The sequence below is a fragment of the Bos indicus x Bos taurus genome, chromosome 3, assembly GCF_003369695.1.
Source record: "Bos indicus x Bos taurus breed Angus x Brahman F1 hybrid chromosome 3, Bos_hybrid_MaternalHap_v2.0, whole genome shotgun sequence".
NCBI lineage: Eukaryota > Metazoa > Chordata > Mammalia > Artiodactyla > Bovidae > Bos > Bos indicus x Bos taurus.
In genome coordinates, this window is record NC_040078.1 from 83,956,693 (window position 1) to 83,983,078 (window position 26,386).

Below are 26,386 nucleotides of genomic sequence, written 5' to 3' on the forward strand. Positions count from 1 at the left end.
CCCTTGAAAAATGCCTTCAAACAATTTATTTTACTTTCCTTAACTAAGCCTTGCGTTTCCACTCCCAAGTCAAGAGATCCCTGGTAAATTTCTAATATACTCTGTTGTATAACACCACATACTTATTAACAGGATTGGAAGTAAAAATAGTCATGGGAACTCACTAATAAAGTACAGTGTTAAACTATAATTACACCAATATTTTCAAGTAGAGGGAGCTATTGCATAAGAAGAAAACAGAAAGAAATACACACAAAAAAGTACAGTGGTTTATCAGCGGCAATCAGTGCAGTAATGTAAAAGAGCTGTCTGTTTTGTCACCGACAACCATGAATCACAACACACTTTTTCATTCTGAAATATGAAACCATTACATTTTAAGTTTGACATGCTAATAAATAAGCTGTACCATTATGTCCTTCATTTAGGATGTCAGTTTTTGATGGAAGGCTTTTTTATTGGGGGGGAAGGGAAACTACATAATAGCTTATTCCCCTCATGAAATGCACAGAAAGCAGCTAGCATCACTTCTTATCAATAATTACTAAACTTTCTCAGAGAAAACTGCAACAGTAAAATATACCAAAAGCAAATAAATGATTTCACTTGGTAGTGTAAGCCATCTCTGTAGTTTCATATAACACCTAATCAGAAAGTACTATTTTTAAGCCAAATAAATAGGTGAACTGGTTTTCAAGATGCAATCCAGTTGAAATGATAATTAGAAACATTTCAAAGGAAGATTAACCAGGAAATAATGGAAAGAGAAAATAGATTTTAGATTTCCTTTACAGAAAAATCACGGTGAGCACTTATTTCTACAAAATGCAACCGTCTTTCAACCACAAAGTATTATCAGGTGTGCTTGCTTACTAAAATTTATCCAGGCTTGGACTTCCCAGTTATCCTGAACACTAAGTCTAACCCACTACTCCTTTTCCTGGAGGAGAGAACCCAACGGCAGCTTCCTTGTCACTTATAAAAAGACAAGCCACCCACTTCTGGTGATACCCCATTATGGATAATCACCACTTTATTTTCTGTGACGAGTTCTCTGACCACGTGATTTCTCAAGTAGCTGAATGGAGTTGCTTTAACGAGTAACAGTCATTTCCCTTCATGGTTATCACATGTAGTGGCCACTCTATGGAAAAACAGCAGCTGTCACTGCCTACCAGGGCAGCTACTATTCTTAACGCTTTGCCACATACAATATGCTTTAAAACCAAGTTGCTTCTCATCAGAAAGTCTGTTTTCTGGAAATACACACTATAATATCATACCCATGTTAAATACAACAAAATGTTATAAAGACATTTCTCAAGACACTCTACCCAACTCCTAGACTCTATCCAGATTTTTTTCAGGCCCCTATCATATTTTATCACCTTTTATCATAATCTTAAAATCTCTGATTTTTCTTATTTTGGTAAATAACACTGCAAGGAACATCATATTCAATAATCAAGGTGTTGCTTTAAACTAAACAGCCAATAGGGGGCACTAAATACCAACCACAGAAGACAAGATACATCCTCTACTAGGCAAGCCATCTCCTCCTCTGATGTTTTTTTCCTATTTATTCAAAACCCTTATATTCTTACACATGTTCTAACAGTATCTCATATATTTGCTTTAACTCAACCATTTATGAAAGTCATTCCCTACAAATCCACTAGGCACAACCAACTTTCATCAGAATGCTGCACGGGAAGATAGGAGCTCTAACCTGACTTCTCACTACTGAGCTATGAAATCCACAGAGAACCAATCCAACTGCTCTGTCTTGCAGGCGAATAAAAGTGCCTGAAGAAAAGTGCGTATGAGGATTTTTGAGGTCTCTTGAAATGATTCTAATGTTTGATAGTTATAAACACAGGATGTTTCAATGTTGGAGGAAATCCAAGGTGACAAACACCTCTTCTCCCATAGTCCCTGAGTGGCACTGCCATACGCCCAAGCACTCACTTGCTCTCCCTCGCCCCTTCACTGAGTTGCTACCTAAGGCATATTAATTTGATCTTCTGTCTCTTCTATCCGATCCTCTTCATTTCTGCTTCTCGTTACTTCTTGCCTATGCAACTGCTTCAGTCTCCCCAAAGGTCTACCTGCCTCCAGTCTTACCCACTTCAGTCTATTGTTTACAAAGACAAACTAATGATTTTTAAAGGTAAAAATGGGATTGCAATTCCTCCTCTGCATAAAGCACTTCAATGACTCCACTGCCTTCAGAATAAAGTGCTAACTCTTTGGCAGAGAAATTCCTTCAGATTCCCACTTTCGTCAGATCTCCCTTTGATCCTCCCACGTATACCACTGCCCCCTTCATTTGCCCCACACACTGTCCCAACAATCCAGAACTACTGAAGTTCAGGACTGTGAAAGGCACTGACATGCTTCATGACATTCTGCAAACCATTCCATCGGCCAGAAATGCTTTCCCCGCCCCACTGCCCTTATCCGTACCTTTGCCACTAGAGTCAGCTCACATGTTTCCTCCAATGAGCAGCTTTCCCAGATCTCCCAAAGAAGACTCAAGCACTTCCTACTCTGAATATCTCTAAACCTAAAAAAGACCTTCCCTTACAGCATTTTTCATAATATAGTTTCCTTATTGTCCTGACCTTTTAGAATAAGTAAGGCTCTCCTGCTAGATGTATCCACAGCATGCTGCATTTTTTCCTATTACAACTCTTTGACATTTTACTGGAATTATTTTAACTGTCTTCCCTACTAAAAATAAGCTGCATGAGTACAAGGATATGTTTGCTTATTGCTATTTTATTCCCAGGGCTGACTACAGAGCCTGCCACATAGAAGGGACTGAATAATAGCTGAAACATCAAATGACTGAATCTATTTAGTTTCATACTCTTTGCTGGACTGTAAGTACACCAAAGGCAAAGGCCACATCCCATCATTTGTAACAACCAACTCTCAACCCTTACTGAGCTCTTGCCATGCCACCAGGCATGACTTAAATATCTTAAATCTTTGAATCAATTTAATCCTCACAGCAATGTGAGGTAGGTTCCATTATCATTCCTACTTTGCAGATGAAAATACTAAGACAGAGAAAAAATAAATAACCAAAACACACAATTGGTAAGTAATAGAACCAGAATTTAAACCAGCCAGTTAAGCTCCAGAGTTTATGCTTTTAGCTACTTATGAGATACAGCTTCTTAATGTAAGCATTTGCTGAATGAATGAATGCTGAGAAAAAGTAAATTGTTAGAACATATATTTATTAACACCTTGCCAAAGTGTATAAAACTGAGCCCCTTAAATACCCTACTTGACCACCAGAGGTTTATATGTTGGTAGTTAGTCGAAAGAACGCACAGAATGTACAGCGTGCCTACGTAGACAGTTAAACATGCGCTTGCTGATTTTATTTTTTAATTTATTTATTTCTTTGACTCTGTGGAGTCTTGGTTGCAGCGTGTGGGATCCTCACTGGGGCACACGTACTCTAGTTCGGTGCTCGGTTTCTCAAGTCGTGGCATGCAGGCTCTGCAGCATGCAGGCCTCGGTAGTTACAGCAGGCAAGCTTAGCTGTTCGCAGCAGTGAGGCGTTAGTTCCCCAACCTGTGTCCCCTGTGTCGCAAGGCAGAGTCTTAACCACTGGACCACCAAAGAAGCACCTTGCCAATGTCAATTTACATTTAGGTTCTCAAGAATCCATTTCTTTGGTGAGCTAAGAACATTTACAGGTGAATACATACAAACATGTGACAACCATTACGACCGAATGGATGGAATTCAAAGTTTTGAAGTGTCTATAAAAATGTATTATATGAATATTTGTATACATTCCCATAGATCAAAGAGACTGGAGTTCACATAAACTACAGCACCGTACAGGGGCGGTTCAGTTGGAATTGGGCTCTCTCAGAGACAAGGGTATCAGGCAGAAGAGGTAGAGAGCGCTCTCCTTAAAGCTGCTCCAAAACTAAAACAATGGACACAAGCAAGCAACCAAGGCAAACTCAGTGGAAAGGCACGAAGCAGGAAATGTTACATAAAAAAGAGACAGAGGAAACAAACGAGAAGAAAAGTGCTCACATTGAATAAACTGGCCAATGCCTCAGTAAGAGGCATTTTTTAGAAAAACAGGAATAAAAGATATAAACCAAGGACACTTCTGACATTCAACTTTTACATGTTTGTGATACTACTCCAACGAAGGAAAACAAAAATCAAGGGGTAACAATGACTTAACTACACGAATGCAAAACAAAGGATAAATCTGGGGTTGTTCTTCTTGTTTGAAAAATCCACCCCGGGTGATGGATCAAATTTTTTAAAACATTAAATAATGGAATAAGAATGTAGAGACCACAATAGGACAGCAAAGACATAGGCCATAGTTTATTTTGGGTAAAAATTATTTACCTCAGATAACGTTCACACTTATTGTCAACTAGGTAAAATAAAATACAAAGCTGGCCGATAGTAAACTTATGAGGAGAAACATGGTACCTACGTCACTACAGCTCTGTGCTGACAGTTCACCACACCAAAACACGCGCTCTCCTCTTTTACAGGAGTCCTTCACCAAAAGGAAATGGGTCCAAAGAATGACCAGGAAAACAGCTTCAGACAACTGTGAGACAGAAAGTGCTCTACGAATCAGATCTCCTAACCTATGAATTCACTATTGTGGTGACATTATTACAGAATCAGGCTACTGAATTTTACTCCATAAACAGTTACTCACATTAGGGTGAGGAATTGTGTCTCAAGGATTATTTGGAAGTCTCTACATACATTAATTTCTGGATAACACAAGGCAGCTGGCACACACTATTTGATAAGAGAATTGCTCCAACTAAACAATGGTCAACTGAGAGAAAACTATGAAAGTAGCAAGGAGACAAATATTTGTTTCTGGAAGGGTATACTTGTTTCTTTTTTGACTTACTACCTTTTATTGTATTGAAATATATAACATAGGGCTTCCCTGGTGGCTCAATAGTAAAGAATGTGCCTGCCAACGCAGGAGACATGGGTTTGATCCCTGGTCTAGGAAGATCCCACACGCTGCAGAGAAACTAATCCCATGTGCCACAACTGTTGAGCCTGTGCTCTAGAGCCTGGGAGCAACAACTCCTGAGCCCACGCACAGCCACTACTGAGGCCTGCATGTCCTAGAGCCTGTGCTCTGCAACAAGAGAAGCCACCGCAGCGAGAAGGCTGTGCACCACAGCTAGGGAACAGCCCCGCAGCAACCAAGACCCAGCACAGCCAAAAATAAATAAATATATAAATAAAACACATAACATAAAATGTACCATTTTAACCATTTTCAAGTGTACAGTTCAGTGGCAAGTACATCCACATGGTTGAACTACTGTCACCACTATTCAACCCCAGAACATTTTTATCTTCCCAAACTGAAACGCCATGCCCATTAAATGAGTTTCTATTCCCCCCTACCCGCCCCCCGCCAGCCACCCAATACCCAGTTCCTGGTAACCGCTATTCTTTTTTCTGTCTCTATGAATTTGTTCTAGGTCTGAAGACTATACTCTTAAACGTGGTAATACTTTTTTGAACCAAAGAGTAGTAAGTTAAAATCGAAGTGAGTTAACAGCTAAATCTCAAGGAAGTTACTGAAATGGAGAACACAGAAAGAAACCATTAAGGTTAAAAACAAGACAGCCAGCTATTTCATAGTAGAAGTAGGCAGAAGAAGGAATTGAGTGTAAAGAAGGGCAAAGCAAAGATTCTTTTACACACGCACGCACACACACAGAGATGTGTAGATCTTAATGAAAAAATAGTGATCTGCAGGAGCTCTGATGTACAGCTGGTGTGAATTAAAATTTCCAGTGACCAATGTCAGTCAGGAAACAGGAATCCAAACATTCTTCTAAAAAGAAGAAAATATAGATAAAGAAAAGACAGTGAAAACAGCCATTCAATTCGCTAGTGGTAGAATGGGTGTGTATTAGAAGTCAAGCAACAAGTTTTGAGCCCCCAGCCTGACTGTGTACAATTTCACAAGTTCTTGATTTCTCTGTATCAGTTTCCTTAATTGTAAAATGGGACAGTTGGATACGTGACAGTTGTGATCCATTTCCCCAACTCCTAAATACTATAACTAAATTTGACAGAATAGCTTGAGTCAAATTTGTTACTAATTTCTACCAAAATAGTCACAAAACCACTATAAAAAGTAGGGAATGACAGAAGTTAATTCAAAACACAGAATCAGCAATGAAAAAGACTACACTTTGGTCACAAACATGGAATATATGTAGTTAGTAATGTCTTTGAAGAACTCATAAAAATGCTGCTTAACTATGCAATCTCTAACTTCCTTGAGTATTCCACCATCAAAACAAAAGATACAACAAAATATTTACATGTGCTCTTTTTTATAAGATGAATATTAGAACAACTTTTTTTTTACCATTTCTTGATAGCAACAAAAGACACGTTAGAGACTATTAGTTGAATTAAAATCACTAGCATAGTTCTGGTTTAAGATAACAGGAGGTAATTAATTACACTAAAAGAGCATCTTCTGACTTGACCAATAAGCTAAGCATTTACTTTTAGGAAAGAGAAAGAAATGGATTTATAGTGAATGCAAGGCAATAACCAAATGATTCTAATGAATAATGACTATGCTATCTTATCAGACTCTAACCCCATTTTTTTTTACTATTTTATAATATAGCCAAGTTGTACACTAATCATACCAATTACCACAATACCATCACATTCAAAATATAAGTGCCCACAAAATACTTTCAGTGCACTCAAGATAAATTAAACTGATATGGTTCCTGGCTCCTTGTGTCTTATTACTTCCTAAATACTCTTAGACATTAAGAATAGATTTTTCCACGCATCATACGTAGACTGAAACAGTCCCTGAGCAGCACAGTAAGCACAGCACACAAGGCAATTAAAAGAGCACTAGGAGAGAAGTGGACAGAGCAACTTGCTAAAAGATCAACATACAATCTAAAATAGAGGAAAAAATACATGGGCTTGCACATCATTTTATTCTGTATAGTTTCACATTTTAAATATCTATTTTAAACATTATAACAATTTAATTGATTCAAGCAGAGCCCCGTGACTTTACCTTTTCCCTTCTTAATCTCCTAGTTGGTATTCTCCTTGGATACGAAATATTGTCTCTGGATATCTCATCTTTTGAAAATTTTATATCATGCTGTAATTGTTTATATATTTACTATTCACTTCTGGCCCAGGAATTCTACTATTAGTAAGGAAAACAAAACAAAATGAACCACACAGCTATCCTTTATCTCAAAGCCCCACCATCACTTGGCTGAAATGGCTGGGATTCCACCAGGCTGATGGTAGTACTCAAGGACAAAGTCACACCCTCTATTTTAACTACATTACATCTGCCTACCAATGCAAGAGACACAGATTTGATCCCTGATCTGGGAAGATCTCACATGCCACAGAGCAACTAAGCCCATGTGCCACAACGATTGAGCCTGTGCTCTAAAGCTGGGGAGCCACAGCTACTGAGGCCATGTGCCACAGCTACTAAAACCCATGCACCGTAGAGCCCATGCTCTGAAACAAGAGAAAGCACCACAATGAGAACCCATGCACTGAAACTACAGAATAGCCCCTGCTCAGCACAGCTAGAAAAAAAGTCCACACAGCAATGAACACCCAGCACAGCCAAAAATAAATTAAAAAATAAATTAAAATATTTTTTAAAGTAACACTAGTTGAAATGTGTATATACCTAACACAACTGAACTATACACTTAAAAATTAAGATGGTAAATTTTATGTTATGTGTATTTTACCCAAAAAAATTTTTAGAAGAAAATGAATTTATAAATAAGATACATCCCTTGATGGACATAAGTGTGAGCAGGCTTCTGGAGTTGGTGATGGACAGGGAAGCCTGGCGTGCTACAGTCCATGGGGCCGCAAAGAGTCAGACATGACTGAGCGACTGAACTGAACTGAAACTGATATCCTATTATCTTCTAGAGAAAAACTATATTAGTTGAAAGTTATTATGATGCTGGAAAAGTATAGACACAGAAAACTTTTAAAAGCTTTTTTAAAGTATTAGTTTTGAAATTTATTTTAATTTTCCAAACCAATTACTCTCAGCGTAAGCTAAACAGTTACAGATACCAGCTGAGTGATACTGTTGAAACTGTTTAATCTCTCAGACTTGAGTTTCTCATTGTAAGTGGAAATGACAATAATACAGATTTCATAGTTATTTAAGGCATTAAATGAGATAAGGCATGATTAAGGACTTGGAAAGCCCACAGTAATCACTTCATAAGTGCTTTTACTCTTATTCTTGCTGTAACTCCTTTTATTACTGTTTACCAGGAAGATGATGGAAAAGAAGTTGATTGGACATATGTGTTTGAGGACTTAACAATTACTGTCTTATCTACTGCCTTCTAAATTCAACTGAGCATGTGTGCTTTAGCCCAACAGTGCTATCAATTGCTAAACCATCCCTGGTATTAATTACCCTTACATTTTAATACATGACAACGAAGTGTTGACCTCACAGTCTCCAGATATGCAGACCTCTGCACCTGAAGGGAGGCTCTTGCTAAACCATCCCTGATAATACACTTACATGTTAATACATGACAGTGAAGTGTTGACCTCCTACTCTTCAGATACACAGACCTCTGTACCTGAAGGGAGGCTCAAGGCAGCATGGGCTCCTTAGCCCTCACTCCTCCTTAAAGCAGATACTGAAAGACAGGAGCCATCTCTACCCTGTGAGCTTCTCTGACAATCACCATCAAAGGACACAGGATGCTTTCCGTTCTTTAGAAAAGATTCTGTGATCTTTTTTTTTTTCAGTCCTTGAAAGGACAACCAGCACTCTGGGATATGCAGAACAAAACTTTGCCAACTTTGAAACCACACCAGAGAAACAGTAAGGAGTCCTACTAGGAAACATAAGGTAAAACATGCACAGTTTCTACTCTCTGGCAGTGAATGGCCATTGGGTCTTTAAAGAGCTTGGTTAGATAAGAGGAGTAAGAGCAAGAGACCACAAGGATTCAGGGAAATGTGAAGTCACCCTTCTGGGACCGTACTAAATGTTTCTCCCTGGAAAGAGAATTAGAAACTTTTATCATCTTTCACTGAAGCCACCATTATGAAGAACCAGTGTTGTTTCTGGTCTAAAAGCCGTACTTTCACATTGCTGGGCCACAGACTTGGGAGCCCAGCTCCGCTGCTTACTAACTGGATGATCCTGAGCAAATTCCTTAGCCTCCTGTCATCAAGTTCCTCATCTATAAAATGAGGATGTTTGTAGGATGTGCCTCGAGGTGCTATAGAGATAATTAAACCAGTATGTGTAAGCAGGACATAATTACTGGCCATTATTATCATCATGTGAAATGGTAGCCATATCTTACAAATATTAGAAAATTTCTCAAAGGATTTTTTTCATTAAAAGGAATAAAACATGAAAGTTTAGATAGATATTAAACAGTTCACAGTTACTAAAGAAAATAAAGACCCAAAAGCAGGGCCAAGTTACCAATTCTAGGACATTCCTGTGCCTACCACCTGTTTGTGTACAAAGTGTTCCCCAGTTCCCCATGAGGCCTCTCTGGATCCTAAGAAACAATTATCACAAGTCTCTTACCACTGCTAAAATCATAATGTATTATAGAGAATTGTCCCAAAGTCTGTTTATTTCATTCTATTTTAACATACATTTATTTATCCACTGTCTCTTTACTCCCAGTTGAATTTAAACTCCCTAAGGACAGATGGTCTCTTACCTATTTTGTTTATTTCTATATTCCCAGTGTCTGGAACAATGCCTAGTATAGGAGATGCCCCATATACATTTGTTAAATAAGATCTTGAAAGGAAGTGGATCCTTTCATCTTTATATCCCCATACCAGTTCATAAATGAATAATAATTTTTGGAAGGAGATAATGAATAATAAGTATAGCAAGTCTATGCTTAGACTTTATTTTTATGAATCATCATCATCATCATTTTTCAGTAACTAGGAACACATTATTTTATATCCAGAAAATGTAGGCATTTATATACATCTTTTATTTAGTTTTTACAGCTTTAAAAGGCAAATATTATTTCTATTTTAGAGATTATTATATAAGAAAGATTAACAGGCTTGTCCAAAGTCCTAGGAGGATGTCATAGCCAGAAGGCAAATCCTGGTCCTTTCTGATGCTATGTTCACAGTGGCATACTGGTGAACATAATACCTGATTAAAGTAAAACACAGCGGGAACTGCCGTAAGCGAAACTTGAGCCCTGGAAAGGGGTATGTCAAGATCAGGCAGACGATCTCCTTTCATGCCTCATTAACAAATTAGGCTTTTGGTACCAGAAGGAGGCAACACCACTGTCCAGCCCTCACTGGGAGAGCATGGCTTCTCTGGACCATTGCCCAGCTCCAAATGACACCCACAAACAGGGCAGCGCAGTAGAAACCACCATGCCTTAGGAAAACAGGTTTGTAATACCTGCTGGTGGATCTGATTCCACCCTTCTGTCATACTCTAGGAAGGGCTATGACTTTCATCTACTAGCATGGTTCTCAACACTGACATCAGAATCCAGCGGGAACTTTCAAAACACACTCACACGTAGAGGTAGACTGGTGATGAAACAGCTCTAGAGGCTGAGTTTTCTCTTTAGACAAACTTTTTCCACTTCAGGGGAAAAAAAAAAAGTTATTGTTCTGTTTTTAGTTACATGGGGGACAGAGATGCAAAGCCAGACTGACAGTCACTAACTTCCTGGAATGTTTTGAGCATTTCATAGAAAAGAAATATTTACCAGGTATTGCAGTAAACCTGAGCACCTTTATGCCTATATTTTAGCTTTCCACGGTCGTTTCATAAACACTAATATTTATCATTCAGCCATTTCTAGAACACTCACTAAAGGTAATATAACAAATGCATCATTTTCAGAATCTCCTCCTCCTCAGCAATGCCTTCTATTAATGCAGAAAGAGTCCTTAAGAAACATTTATGAAAAGGAGCACAACCCTCTGAGAAAGCACCATCCAGCTGACAAGCATTTGCTGCCTGCCCTCTATTCTCTCTCTCCCCCGTTAGACACAATGGGATTTTTTGCCAAATTCATATTCCAGAGGAGCCATGAAATTCCCGCAAAGTTCAACATCAGGCCTGACTTAAGATCTTTAAGGCCTCCTGCTAACTTCATCCCCCAGCAGCTGCCCTGCTAAGGCAAGCTTTTGATCTGTACTATCTGGATTTCAAGCTGATGTACACACAGCCTCTTTGATCTCTGATTAAGTGGCTTCTGGTCTCCTGATGCCTTTAGTCTTGCTGCACTGTGGTGTTTTCGAGTCAGTCGTCATCCTGAGCACACTACAAACTCCACACACCAGGAGTGGCCTCCCTTCATTCACCCACTTTGCAGGCTTGAAAAGCAATCTTTAAGCCATGAGAGAATTTCCCCAGTAGCCACAATCAATCCACTCCATGAACACACTATGAAGAATTATTTTTCAAATGAAGCAGCTTAAAATGATTTAAAGGATATGGAACTTTCCCATAGAGGGGAAGGAAGCAAATCCTCTGTGAAAAGAAAGCTTCAGCCCAGTTGGCAATGGGGCTTACAGTACTTTGATGTTAATAAAAATAAATGTGGATAGGGATCAGGATGAGCAAAGATTGGGTCTTTATCAGTCCTAAGTTCCACTGAGCAAAAGTGACCTTTAAATGCAGCTGCATGGTTTGTTCAACAGTAGGCTGTGGGATATATTGATATTTCCAAGAACACGGATACTACCATTAGGAGCAGACTGACTGCATTTTACTTAGTACCAATATCTTAATCCTACATGGATGAATAAGACCCAGAGTTCCTTACAAAAAAAAAAAGATAAAAACAGAAAGAAAAAACAGACCCAAAACCATATCCTGGTGGCCACGTTATAAGATTCCTTGAGCATTAATTAAAGTGGAACTGTATAACAACTTACATTTCCATCCTGAATATTTTAGATTCTGGAAACAGTACAGGTTTGAACCTGATTTTTTAATGTTACTAATATAGGTACTACTACATGTTTAAATTATATCAATATCTATCAAATTCTATACCCCAGATTCAATAAACTAATCTATTGGCACGAACATAAAGATAGTGGGCTTCTACAAGTTACTAAAGACTATGTAATGATAGCAGCATTCACCCAAAATCTCACCAGCTGAGCTACAGGGAAGCCCCTCAAAAATCTCAAATCTTGTTGCAAATATTAAGTCCTTAATTTCTTCCATTTTTAAAGTCCAGCTTCTGATAACAAGATTAAAAGTGGTGGAAAAAATAGAATAGATTTTGGTGCATTAATATCATAGTCTGGGGACTTCCCTGGTGGTCCAGTGGCTGAGACTCTGCACTCCCAATGCAGGGGGCCTGGGTTCGATCCCTGGACAAGGAGCTAGATCCCACATGCAGCAACTAAGACCCAGTGCAGCCAAATTAAAATAAATAAATGATTAAAAAAAATATCATAGTCTGAATATAAATAGTTTATGCCCTCTCTTAGCTACACATGAAAGTAAGTGAAAGTGTTAGTCGCTCAGTCGTGTCTGATTCTTTGCAACCCCATGGACTGTAGTCTGCCAGGCTCTTCTGTCCCTGGAATTCTCCAGGCAAGAATACTGGAGTGGGTTGCCATTCCTTTCTCCATCTCTTAGCTATAAAGGTCAATAAATTAATTACTGACAATATAAAGTTAAAACAAAGTTGATAGTTATATATTGCTATTACTTAATCTGTCTATATTGTAGAAAACCATTAGCAAACCCATGAATTATGCACCTACTTACACTTTATCTTTCATAAAATTATTTAAACAAAGAAATTACAGAAGATATCAATTTTAAGTGGTCTAAGTACATGAGTCTCACAAACATTTATGTTCAAGCAGTTTGGTAAAAATGTATCAAAATTTAAGGGATGAATGCTCTTTTGATGAGCAATTCCTCTTCTAGGAATTTATCACAAGATATACTTGCATATTTTTTATAAAAGAGTATGATAAGGATATCCACTACAGTCTCATTTGAAATACCCCCCAACTGAGTACAGGAGCTTGGTTAAATAACTGATTACACAACAGCAATAATATAGTATGCAGGCATTTAAAAATATGAGGTAGCTCTAGGGGCTTCCCAGGTGGTACTAGCAGTAAAGAACCCACCTGCCAATGCAAGAGACTAGAGAGACAAGTGTTCGATCCCTGGGTCAGGAAAATCCCCTGGAGGAGGGCATGGGAACCCATTCCAGTATTCTTGCCTAGAGAATCCCACGGACAGAGGAGAAAGGTGGGCTACAGTCCATAGGGTCGCAAAGAGTGAGACTCGACTAAAGCGACTTAGCACATAAATTCTAAAATGCAAGAACATATAATGGAAGGGGGAAAAGCAATGTACAGAAAGATTGTATGACATATTCTATTTATGCATTAAAAAATTAAAAAAAACATTAAACAATCAGAAAACTACCACTATATAATTGTACCTGTATAAAATATCTCTGGAAAGACAGACAAGAAAATCAGGAGTTTTTATCTGGGACATAAAAAGTGAGGGATTATGGTCAGAAGTATGTATACCCATCACAGGATAGCGTTACGTACCTTTGAATTTTTATACACTATATATATATTACTTATTTTTAAAACACTTTTAATACATACCAAATGTTATTATGTTGCACACATAAGGAAAAAAAAAACACATACATAAAATGTATACACTCCCTTCCAATAATTTTCAAAAAATTTTTAAGAATTTCATCTAATAGAGTAAGTCAGGTAAAAACTACACACTATATTTTTCTCACAAATACTAAGGAATAATATATCCAAGACTCAGGCTTCCCTGGTGGCTCAGAGGTTAAAGCTTCTGCCTGGAATGCAGGAGACCTGGAGTTGATCCCTGGGTAGGGAAGATCCCCTGGAGAAGGAAATGGCAACCCACTCCAGTACTCTTGCCTGGAGAATCCCATGGAGGGAGGAGCCTGGTAGGCTACAGTCCATGGGGTGCGAAGAGTTGGACATGACTGAGCGACTTCACTTCACTTCAGCAGTACCCCAATGTTTTATATTCATATTTATACTATTGAAGTTTTATAACCCATTTCTTCTAAGAAAAAATAATCACTGTTAATTTTTATAGGGAGTTATATCTTTATGATTATTTTTTAATCAGCAATCTTTGGTCTTTCAAACGAGTTCTTCAAGTGTTACTAACAGTATTTATGTATGAATTTATGTATGAATTACCTCTCAATGGCTGTGCTATCATGCTTTCTATTTTTCTTTCTCTCAGTGTCTCAGATAAACCCAAAGCCTTTCAAAAATATCTGCTTTGGCAAAAATTGAATTCGGTTTCCATATCAGGAAGGGAGAGAACTGAGGAATGGGGTGTAGGAGGGATGAGAATTATTGGTTAATAAATTTTACCTGCTAAATCACTAAAATTCAGAAGTATCAAGAATGGCAATATCATGGCTAATGTTCAAAAATTGGCTAACGTCAAACATTTCCAGTGAATTATAATCATGAGAGGTTATTTAAAGTTCAACATAAATCAAAACACCAGAAAATATCCACTTGCAATGTTTAATTTATAAGGTCAACTGAAGGTAAAATCCACACACTTCCAAATTTATCTCAAGCTTTTTGGTAGAAATTAAAAATTACAGGCTCTCAGACTACCTAATAATTGCTTCATTATTGAACATTATCCCACAACAAATTACTTGCACTAATTTAGGATTCTTAAATTTGTAATCATTTTCGTTTGAAGCAATAAACACTAGCTTTTACACAGTGCATATAAGCACACTCTATTAATTTTTAATACTTACTAAACTTTCATATAACCACTGAAAATGAGAATACTATCTAGCAGCTTGTCTTTAAGATATAAGACTGTTTAGCAAGCTGAAAAAAACAGGAAGATTTGCTGCAATAAATTTATTACAGGAATTCTCTATAATAAAATGAGCATGGAAATACCACTGATAAGTAAAGAAGTAGTATGTGTGGTGGTTAAAAGCACAGATTCTGGCAGTTCAAACTCTAGTTTTGCCAACCAGTGGCTGTGTGAATTTGGACAACTAACTTAACCTCTCTGTTCCTCAGGTTCCTCACTTCTGAAATGAGGATAACATATAGTTCTCATTAGGAATACATTAAGCAATTAGAACAGAGACTAGCGAACAGCAAACACTCAGTATATGTTAGCTATTATTGAACTTGTATTCATTATCTGGATTAATATTAGGATTAATAGCAATATGAAAGTGAAAGTCACTCAGTCGTGTCCCCGACTCTTTGTGACACCATGGACTATACAGTCCATGGAATTCTCCTGGCCAGAACACTGGAGTGGGTAGCCTTTCCCTTCTCCAGGGGATCTTCCCAACCTAGGGATCATACCCAGGTCTCCCACATTGCAGGCAGATTCTTTACCAGTTGAGCCACAAGGGAAGCCCAAGAATACTGGAGCAGGTAGCCTATCCCTTCTCCAGGGAATCTTCCCAACCCAGGAATCCAACCAGGGTCTCTTGCATTGCAGGCGGATTCTTTACCAACTGAGCTATGAGGGAAGCCCAATATCAATATCAGCATTAGTTATATTTCCAAGAATAAAGATAATACATATCAGTTATGGGAAATCAAGACAAAGATAAGTAGGACACGGTATGTAATCTACTTATCTTTGGCAAAAAAAAAAAAAATATATATATATATATACTATAAAAACTTATAACCAAGTTTTTGAAGAATTCTATATTGCTTAGAAACAGTACACAGTTGAGCCATAACATTCATGTCCTTGACAAACAGTGCACATCATTGTTTTCTATAACACAGTCCTATAAGGCATGATGTTATGTGACAAAGGGCTCTTTCAATATGGTGCACACACAGGGCCAGAATTTAAGTAACCATGACACGAAGCAATATCTAGACATACATGAGACTAGCAAGTGTCCTGCTGCTGCTGCTGCTAAGTCGCTTCAGTCGTGTCCGACTCTGTGCGACCCCATAGACGGCAGCCCACCAGGCTCTGCCGTCCCTGGGATTCTCCAGGCAAGAACCCTGGAGTGGGTTGCCATTCCCTTCTCCAATGCATGAAAGTGAAAAGTGAAAGTGAAGTCGCTCAGTCATGTCTGACTCTAGCGACCCCATGGACTGCAGCCTACCAGGCTCCTCCATCCCTGGGATTCTCCAGGCAAGAACACTAGAGTGGGTTGCCATTCCCTTCTCCAATGCATGAAAGTGAAAAGTGAAAGTGAAGTCGCTCAGTTATATCTGACCCTAGCGACCCCATGGACTGCAGCCCCAGGCTACTCAGTCCATGGGATTTTCCAGGCAAGAGTACTGGAGTGGGGTGCCATTGCCTTCTCCGAACAAGTGTCCTACTTCCATTCAAATCACAGCCAAAAAAGTTACAATCACTTTGCCCTAAATTTAATGAGGAGACTTACAACCTGAGTCATATTTACTAAGTCTTCTGTGTTTCTTTCTCCTCCTCCTTCACCCCAGTCTATTTAAAATGCTTTTCATGAAAATGAATTGCCACACTTTCCTCTTTGGCCATATGACTCAGCTGTAGATCTGTGTATCAGATTCAGCTCTTTCATTGAAGTACAGAGATCTGCTTCTTTTCTCTGCTCAGCTACACAACTTCCATCACTGGTGACTCACTGAATTCCCTGTCCAGATTGCCACCCCATCGTTCCAAGACCAGTTCAAGATCCTTTGTCTGCTCACTCATCTCTTCCTAAGGTTTGGCTCAATTTAGGTAAAAAGTAAATTTCTGGGCTATAACCACAATTGGGTAATTCATATATGGGTCATCAAGCGTTGGCTGCATTTGAGAACATAATTTTACACTTAAATTTAAACTTCACTAAACAAAGGTAAAGTGAAAGTGAAATCGCTCAGTCGCGTCTGACTCTTTTCAACCCCATGGACTGTAGCCCACCAGGCTCCTCTGTCTGTGGGATTTTCCAGGCAAGAATACTGGAGTGGGTTGCCATTCCCTTCTCTAGGAGATTTTCCTGACCCAGGGATTGAACCCAGGTCTCCCGAATGGTAGGCAGACGCTTTACCGTCTGAGCCACCAAGGAAGTCCTTACAAAGGTATCTACTCATCAGTTTCTCTAATCTAACTAGATGGTTAAAATTGATAGAATACAAAAATACTGTAGTATGGTTCCCTATTATACTATAGTATGAGGACAATATCAAGACTTTTTGTGCTTGTTTTCTAAATTAGATGATTATTAATAACACTGACATTTCCAAAATAAATATAACATTTCCCATATCTTTACATATTAATTTACTTAATCCAAAACAATTGTTTGAGCCAAACATTATCCTCATTTTATACATAAAGAAATTGTAAAAACACCTACAAATTAGATATTGTATCTAATTTTGTCAGACTCTTGAGGAAGTTCTTATTTTTCTACAGAAAAACTCATTAGTGAGAAACATGGTTAACTTAAAATTCAAACTAACTTTTCAATCTCTTCAATACTGCTAATGCAGGTCTTTTACAACCTAGAAGCTCTCCCACTCTACTAAAGTATTCTCTCTGTGGTTAAGATATTCCTATAGCACTTCTTATTTGAAATATGCTAAGCCTGGAGTTGGGGGTGAAGATCAGCGTCAGCCCTATTCAGCTGCCTAATCAATTCATACATGAAGCATCAAATTCAATAATAACCAGGAACGTGACCTCTCGTGGCTTTTGCTAAACTTTCACCTGGCCCTGCAAAAAATATTTTCGAACTTTAGAATTTATTACCTAATTATCAACAAGGGATGGTACAACCGATTAATTAACTTGCTCAAAACCAAATTTTATATTGTGTTTACGTGCCATCTAAATGTCAAAGTAGATAACAGTTCTACATACAGCTGACAAATGCTGAAACTGTGCTGTGTACAACTATAAGCGTATTTAAGGCTGACTTAAGAAAAACATTCAACTTAAGACAATGCTTTTTCTTCCAAGGTTAGCTGTAGAAATAAATATGCTGAGCCCTTTAATGTGAATCAAAGTAGCATTTAGAAAATGAAATTTTTATTCAATCAGTTCTCCCATAAGCACAAAAGCAAGAATATCTAACATTTCTTTTACAGTAAAATTACTTTTTATAATCTGTGCAGAAATAAACATCTATATGTATAATGGTGATTGTGAGGAAGATACAAATTAAAACAAAATTAAAAAAAAAAAAAAAACAAAGGTTGTTATAACACATACCTATATGAATACAATGAAAAGGGTTAAGCACTGACTCATATACATATATAATACACACACATATATATACTATACTATATGCGTGTGTGTGTAAAGCTCAGAACTGATCAAAAGAATTTTTCTCTTAGCTAGGGATTAAACTGTTAAAGACTATCAAGTTTTTCTTTCCATCTTCTACTGACGTTTTTGAGTTTTCTTTAATTTCTGAAGCATTTCTCTAACATGTGCGATATTCTAAATATAAAACCTGCAGATAACATTTTTAAACGGATAAGAGCAATCATTATAAGAATGCAAAAACATATAGATTCCAATAATAGTGGAAATACAGCCGAATATCTAAGACCACATCTGAAAGGGGTTTTCTAAACTAAATCACAACTATTAACACGTTGCTGCTGCTGCTGCTGCTAAGTCTCTTCAGCCGTGTCTGACTCTGTGTGACCCCATAGACGGCAGCCCACCAGGCTCCCCCGTCCCTGGGATTCTCCAGGCACGAACATTGGAGTGGGTTGCCATTTCCTTCTCCAGAGCATGAAAATGAAAAGTGAAAGTGAAGTCGCTTAGTCCTGTCTGACTCTTAGCGGCTCCGTGGACTGCAGCCTACCAGGCTCCTTCATCCATGGGATTCTCTAGGCAAGAGTACTGGAGTGGGTGCCATTGCCTTCTCTGACATATTAACAACAACAATAAAGACAACTGAATGTGTTCATTCAGTCCCAGTTAATTTCATCTAACCTAAATGTTACTTGATCATTATGCAAATATTTATCAATCATCTACCATCTATACTAGGTAATAGGGCAACACTGAAGAGGAAAAAGTATCAGCCATTTATTTTATATACCCTAATATTAAACAACATATAAACTTCCAGAATTTTACAGTATTAATATTTCTTGATAAAGATTTCTCAAAATATGCATTATTTGGAATCAACAACTCATAATTCAATAATATTCCAAAGAGAACTTCCAATAACGAAGAGGGTTATCTGGCATAGAAATATGCCAGCAAAAATAAAATAGACATAATCTATTTCAGTAATGTTAAACCACACTGCCAAAATATGGAATTTAATGTTCTTACATAATTCTCAAAGTATTTTTCTTTCCATCTATTCCCGATTGCCTTATTTAAAAAAAAATTGATTTTTATATCACTTGGCATTTTATGTGCTTTGATAGAGTACATTTTGCTTTATTAAACCACAATGTGTTTAGGCAGCACTGATGTATTAAAATATGCATCTTAAAAGTGAAGAGATTTCTTGCCAACAGTTTTAATTCCCCCTGATAATCAGATGGTCTAAAAATACTTTAACTGGTAAACTGGTATAACATATAAATGTCTTATGATGACCTTTCACATTGCTCTCCCCACCCCAAATGCATCAGTAACTTTACTGTACTTATAATTAGGAGGCATACAAATACATAAATATTATATGTTCTATATTAAATAGAAATATAAATTTCACCAAGAACAGTTCTACTTAGTTACGCTCACTGAGATTAATAGATAGGCAAAACTATAAAAACCTTCCTGTGAAAGGAAGGGAGAAGAGAGTGAGAATTGGGAATGACTGCTAATATGTATAGGGTTTTTTTCTGGGGGTGATGAAAATATTCTTAAATTAGACCATGGTGAAGGTTGCACAACTTGAATATACTAAAAACAACCGAACTGTATGCTTTAAATGGGTGAATTTTATGGTATGTGAAATACATCTCAATAAAGTTGGAGGGAAAAAACCCTCCATATAAAAAAATTCATCAAGTCCCAGTCTCTAAAAGCATCCATGGGTATAAAACTACCGCTTCCCTTATTGTCCCGTTATTATATCATCTAGCATTTTATTAACTAAGGAATTTATCAACTTTAAAGGTAACAATAGTAATTACAATACCCTGCCTTTGGACAGTTGCATTTTACATTAAACAACTCAGTTTTGCCTAAGTCAGTAGGAGCTTTAAACAATTACTCCTTCATATAACTTTAATAAAAACTAATTGCTTCAAAAAATTCTGTACAGGTTCTTATACCTGGTAATCCAAAATGCTGAATCCCAAGCCTTTATGATCTTTCACTAGTTCAACAATCTTGACTTCAGAAGACCACAGTGCTAATTCCCCATCATCATCTTCTTCGGTATTGACATCTACATTGTATTCAGCCTGAAATAACAAGGAACATAAATACTTCAAAACACTCTCCATTCAATACTGAAAAAAATGAACACATCAGCAATCTCATTGCTTCTCCTCAAACTGAGGATACTTTTTGGCATGCATAGTTTTTCTTTTTAATTTTTTAAAAGGGGCATGCACTGGGACACATATACTTAATATAAAATCTTCATGAAAATTAAAGCACTGAAAAAAACCAGATTGTTCATATAGTTTCTTTTTTTAAGTTAAAGTATCTGTTTCATTCAAAGTATTAACACTGACCTCTTATACTAAAATGAGTTCTGTCATCCCATTAGAAGCATAAAAGGAAAAATATGCAATTTAAGAAAATATGAAAACATCACACAAAGTCAAAGCTTATAAGACATTTCAGTAGCAACACCTGAATTTATAATTACAATGAGAGAGAAAAAGATACCAACACAGAGAAAGGCTAGGATAGGACACAGAGATACCACTTCTTTTGGCTCCTAGAAGTTTTCAAGAAAAATTTAACTAGAAAAGTAAGTTGAAAAAAATCCAAGTCTTTGGGACTCGTGTAAGTCTAAAAACAGGTGAAAACCAGAGTTGAAACAATGAAACCCTGATCCTGGAGGAAGTAGGCATGCACAACTGTCCACAGTACACAGATCCTTCGTTACTTTGCCTGACTTCTCACTCCTATACCCCGCTATTCCAAGCTCCCTCCTTTCAGGGAGAGTCACTGCCATTTAGAATTCTAGGAAGCTAAATGACAGAGTACCAATGAGTTGACTACGCAGAACAGCTGCTCCAATCTTCTGCTTTTATACTATTTATAGCATTGTATTATTTTCATGCCTCCCAGGTGGCGCTCTGGTAAAGAATCTACCTGCCAATGCAGGAGATGCAGGTTCAATCCCTGGGTCGGGAAGATCCCCTGGAGAAGGGAATGGCAACCCACTCCAGTATTCTTGCCTGAAGAATCCCATGGAGAGAGAAGCCTGGCTGGGGCTACAGTCCATGGGGTCGCAAAGAGTCAGACATGGCTAAGCGACTGAGCATACACACACACACACACATTATGTTCATGTGATTTATCTTTTCCAAATAGTCTAAACTTCTAATTAAGGCTCATGAATTATCTTCTTTTTCTTTGTGGCCCTGGCAATTAACAAAATGCCTAGCTTCTGGACTACACTGATGTGGGCTATCATAGAGTTTACCATGGTCATCCCCTCAACACAAAATATTGCATGGCTCATAGTAGACACTCAATAAATGCTTGTTCAATACATAATGAATCAATAATCTATCTTTGAGTGGCCTTCCCTTGACACTCTTTCTAAACAAAGCTATAAGTCTTTAAGAAGTCTACTTCTAAAAACTTTGAATGAACTTAGTAAATAAAATGGAGAAGGGGACGACAGAGGATGAGATGTCTGGATGCCATCACCGACTCGATGGATATGAGTTTGGGTGAACTCCGGGAGTTGGTGATGGACAGGGAGGCCTGGCGTGCTGCAATTCATGGGGTCACAAAGAGTCAGACATGACTGAGTGACTGAACTGAACTGATACCATTCCTACAAATATAATTTTGAGTGACCAGTTTAAGAAAATCCATATAACAGAATCAAAGCTGGTGGTCATGACACTCCTGTATTATGGAAGAGTAAGGCACCATAGCTAATACAAAAACATTTTACAATTAGGGCTGGACCAGATCTCAAACTGTCCCTGAAGGACATAGTAGATTGAAGCTAAACAAGGGAACAATTTCTTGGTTCTTAGATAATAGAACTTGAAATAAGGGGGAATATTTTGGATCAATAAACTTCTGTTTATATCAGTCTGATGTGAGGAAATGATACATTTAAAAAGAAAACTATACTTTCCAATACAAAGGAAAGTCACAATGGTTAATACAATATGATTGATGTTTTACTGGGGCATTTAATACCTTCACTGATTAATGAGCATTAGAATTTTGGCTGAGCTGCCTAACCAGAGAGGGTTTAAGAACCTAAGATTGTATTGAGATAAATGAGAAAGAGACAGATGGAAAAGAGAGCCAGATTTTAAGAAACCACATGTAATTTTAAAACCCAAGTTTATATAAATTTCAAGGCACCAAAAGTAGATATTATATGCCAACCTGATATATATATCACTTTGATACAATCAATTCTGCATAACTACGGTATTTACAGAATAGAAAGCAATCAACTAATGGCCAGCAAGGTTGACATTCAGCATAATTCAAAGCTGTTGTTTACCCATTGTGGTAAAGCATGACGGATGGGAGCACAGAGTCAGCAAGCTGAGTTGGTGATTTACACACACTGTAAGATTAGATTAACGGCATTTTTATCAACCTTTTGAGGTAAGCTATTGCCCACATTTAATTTTAGTAAAGACTGCAAAAATCACAAAGTGTGGTACTTGAGTCCCTTTCTTGAAATACAAATACCAAGATAAACATTTTAAAAAATTATCAGCAACAATCAATGATTTACTAAACATTTCTTATATGCTCAGTAAAGAATAAAAACACCTAGAGATACAAAATAATTTTAAGATTTGGTCTCTGCCCACAGGAGCCATAAAAACAAACTTAACATACACTAAAGTATCTGTGACTACAGGACAGTACTAACTCTTGTATTTTAGGAAATCACAAAACAAAGACAGGTGGGTGGGAGGAGTTGAGAACAGCCATCACTAATTTTCAGTGAGCACTGTCTTTATGCAAGACATTATACTAAGAGTGCACACATTACTTCAATTCCTTCTCTCACCATTGATAAGGTACGTACAATAAGCACCCTTGTTTTCAGAGGAAGGAGATCAATAGAAAGTCAAGCTATTTGCTTATGGATTCAAAATCATTAGTCTACGTATCTTGAAAATCAGATGGCAGGTGGGTAAAAGGACCAGCCCTGTGCGTCTAAACTGGTGTTAATGAATTATAATCTAAAAGAGTCCAGAAAGGGAAAAGGTGACATAAAAAGATAAAGCTACACATAACATAAGATGGCAAAACCTGTGCTTAAAACTGTTTTCATAATTACAATGCTCTTTAAAAAAGACTTCCAGAGGCACAGAAAGTGTTATTTTATTCTCTGACCTTAAAAAGGCTTTTACAGCAATTTTTAGACTCACTTCAAAATTGGTCATAGATCTTCATGTTTTTAAAGCTCTGAAAAAGGGAAGTCCATTAGATATTCAACACTTACCAACATCTTAAACTTATTAAGATAAACTGAGTAGAACTGGGAGCTAAAAGTAACGAGTTCAGGCAATTACCAAAAAGGGGTTTTCTAAAATCAAAGAGCATGCACATTAATGTCACCAATCTTTCAAGTAAAAAAAATGACATTAATGGAAAGTAACCATCTGAAAAGCTATACATTGTTTTCTTTGAGAGATGCTGTTGTCAAGTAAGAGAGGTAGGAGGTTTTTCCCACCTCCTTCATATCTCAATACATTCTGGGGGCATCTTTGATGCCAGGACTTGCTTATGAGAACCACAGTACGTGTATCCATTCAGTACCTTCACTTCAGGAGGGGAGACTTCAGTGGTCCTGGGTTCATCTACAGAGGCTTCATCATCAAACAACCGTCGACAACAAACCAAGGTAAAGGGAGGTGGCACTTCTTTAAGAAAGGAGACTGCTTCTCGGCGAGATTTCCCATAGAGCTGCACGCCATTGACCTAGAAAGACAAGGGATAAGTCAGAATTGAGGAGGTCCCAAATGGAAAAAAAAAAAAAAACAAAACTCTTGCTTACATCAATCTATCAAAATGAAAACAGGATATCACTTTCTTTTCCCTATAAACAAAAGGGCCTAAGTGCAATCATTTTAGTAGTAACAACAACAAAAAAAAACCCCAGAAATCTCTAAAACTGATAAAAATGAAAGTTAAGGTTTTACTGAGTTTGGTGAATAAAGTATAAAATGTGCTCAGAGTTCAACTATTACTGGGAATGTGATTTGCCAAATTTTTCACACCTCCCTGCTTTCTCCTTCCTATATCCCAAAGTATTCTCTCATTTACTCCCCATCTCTCCTTAAACACACTAAACACCAATTACAGCCTTAAGACTCCTTCCTTTTGCTTTTTCATTTTATAGGCATATCGATAGAGATATTAACACTGATTTTTAAGGCTGTTACAAACTGTTCAATTTACAATGTATAGGTAACAAAATCTAGGATACTTAGCTGTCAAATTTAGCATCAGCTCACAATTTTCTTTCTCATTCCATAAATTCAATATCATCCTAGAAAATCACCTCTATAGAAAAAAAATACACATAACTTTGCCTCAGATTTATTCTTACACACTCTGCCCTTACACAGCCATCAAGTGTAAGAAGTGTGTCAGATTTCCAAATTATTATACACAGGGTCCCACATGTTTAAAAGAACAAAATGGTAATCAACTGTTCATTATTAATAATTATTGCTTATCACCAAAAGATTAAATTTCATGTATTTAGTGCATAGTAACAATTCTTTGCACTAAAGATGATTTAGAAACATTAGTTTATTCTAATTAGTTTATTAGAATAAACTAATAAAAATAAGTTTATTCTAATTTTTCATACATATGACTTTAGCTCCAGGAGCTCTCTCATCCATCTGCCACTCCCAAAAAGCTAAGATATGAACACAATCCAGGCAACAAATAATCTTTTCACATATGACTCCTACCTTCCTGGGAGAGCTCAGCAGCATTATTAGTTTTAAAGGTATTTCTGGTCTGGTCTTAATTTCTGACAGGCGCAGTGCTAATGTCCAGATAACTGACAGGGCTGACTTTCCTGGGAGAACCTTTCCACAAAATCTATCATTGCTCAGAGAATACGAACACAGTGGTTTGTTAGAAGCATCCCATCAACAGTGGTTTGAGCCCCATCATTCATCCCTTGAAACTACTCTCGCCTATAACATACCCAGCACTTAGCATCAGACCAGACATAATCTCCCTGCCTCTTAATTATTTACAAAGAAATCACCACATAGTAAAGAGGCCCACATGTGCTTCAGGGAACTAGTCCTAGGAAGTCTCCCAGGACTTCATGACTGAGGAGGTGGTCCAGAGGAGAGCAAGTTATCGGATGAAAGATTTTTTTCCTGGAAGAACTGCAAGTCAATCTTCACACAAAAAAGGGGAGGGAGATCCATGTTACTGCTCACACCATATCCATGGTGCCAACCAGCACCACAAGCACAGAAAGTTCTAAAATGAACCAAATAGGGAGTAATTCATATTGAAAGTAAAGCAAGTGGATATAACCAAAGCAGGAACTCTACCCATGCACAAGTATTTTAGTTTGTGCTTCATACTACTTCAATAAATTAGAAAATCACTTTTCAGGTTTTTATCTTGGAGTACACTTAAATATTTATTTAGCTCATTATTTATTCATTTGAATTGTCTCCAATTATTATAGCAATGCCTGGTGGTCCTCTTCACCACTCTCTATCACTAAAGGGACTGGTCACATTTCCCATTAGCAACTCCTATCTAAGGGGATTTATGGCCACTGTAAACAGCTGCTCTGGGCTGAGACTTGGCACAGTATTCTAACCCTGAGCATATTTGTGTTCCTGGTTTTAAGCTCTAAGCAGTACATTAAACACACACACACAGTTTAGGAGTTTATTTGGCTAACTTTAAGGGACTTTTTAATTTCTATATTTAGTTGCTCAGAAGAAGCCAATTTGTATTTTAGAGTTTACAATATTTTTCTAGACTCTTGAAACCCTCTTAAGTACTGTCAAGTCCCGGTTATTCAGAATTCGGGGCTAGAAAACACACACACGTATTCATCTGCAGAGTATATAATACTGTTCTAGTATTGTCCCACTACTTCATTCAATCCTACCCCATAAAGGTTGC

The 26,386-nt window shown here is 37.5% G+C and overlaps 1 protein-coding gene across 4 annotated transcripts in view; it reads right to left on the bottom strand.

Moving 5' to 3' along the window:
* The window catches only part of PATJ (PATJ, crumbs cell polarity complex component), a 385,743-nt gene that overhangs the window by 278,485 nt on the left and 80,872 nt on the right, over positions 1-26,386 (bottom strand). For all 4 annotated transcript variants that reach the window (XM_027537066.1, XM_027537067.1, XM_027537065.1 and 1 more), the window contains exons 16-17: positions 24,029-24,190; positions 20,368-20,499 (exon numbers count right to left, since the gene is read on the bottom strand). In XM_027537066.1, coding sequence (XP_027392867.1) covers positions 20,368-20,499; positions 24,029-24,190 — 294 coding nt within the window. The remainder of the gene's footprint in view (positions 1-20,367; positions 20,500-24,028; positions 24,191-26,386) is intronic.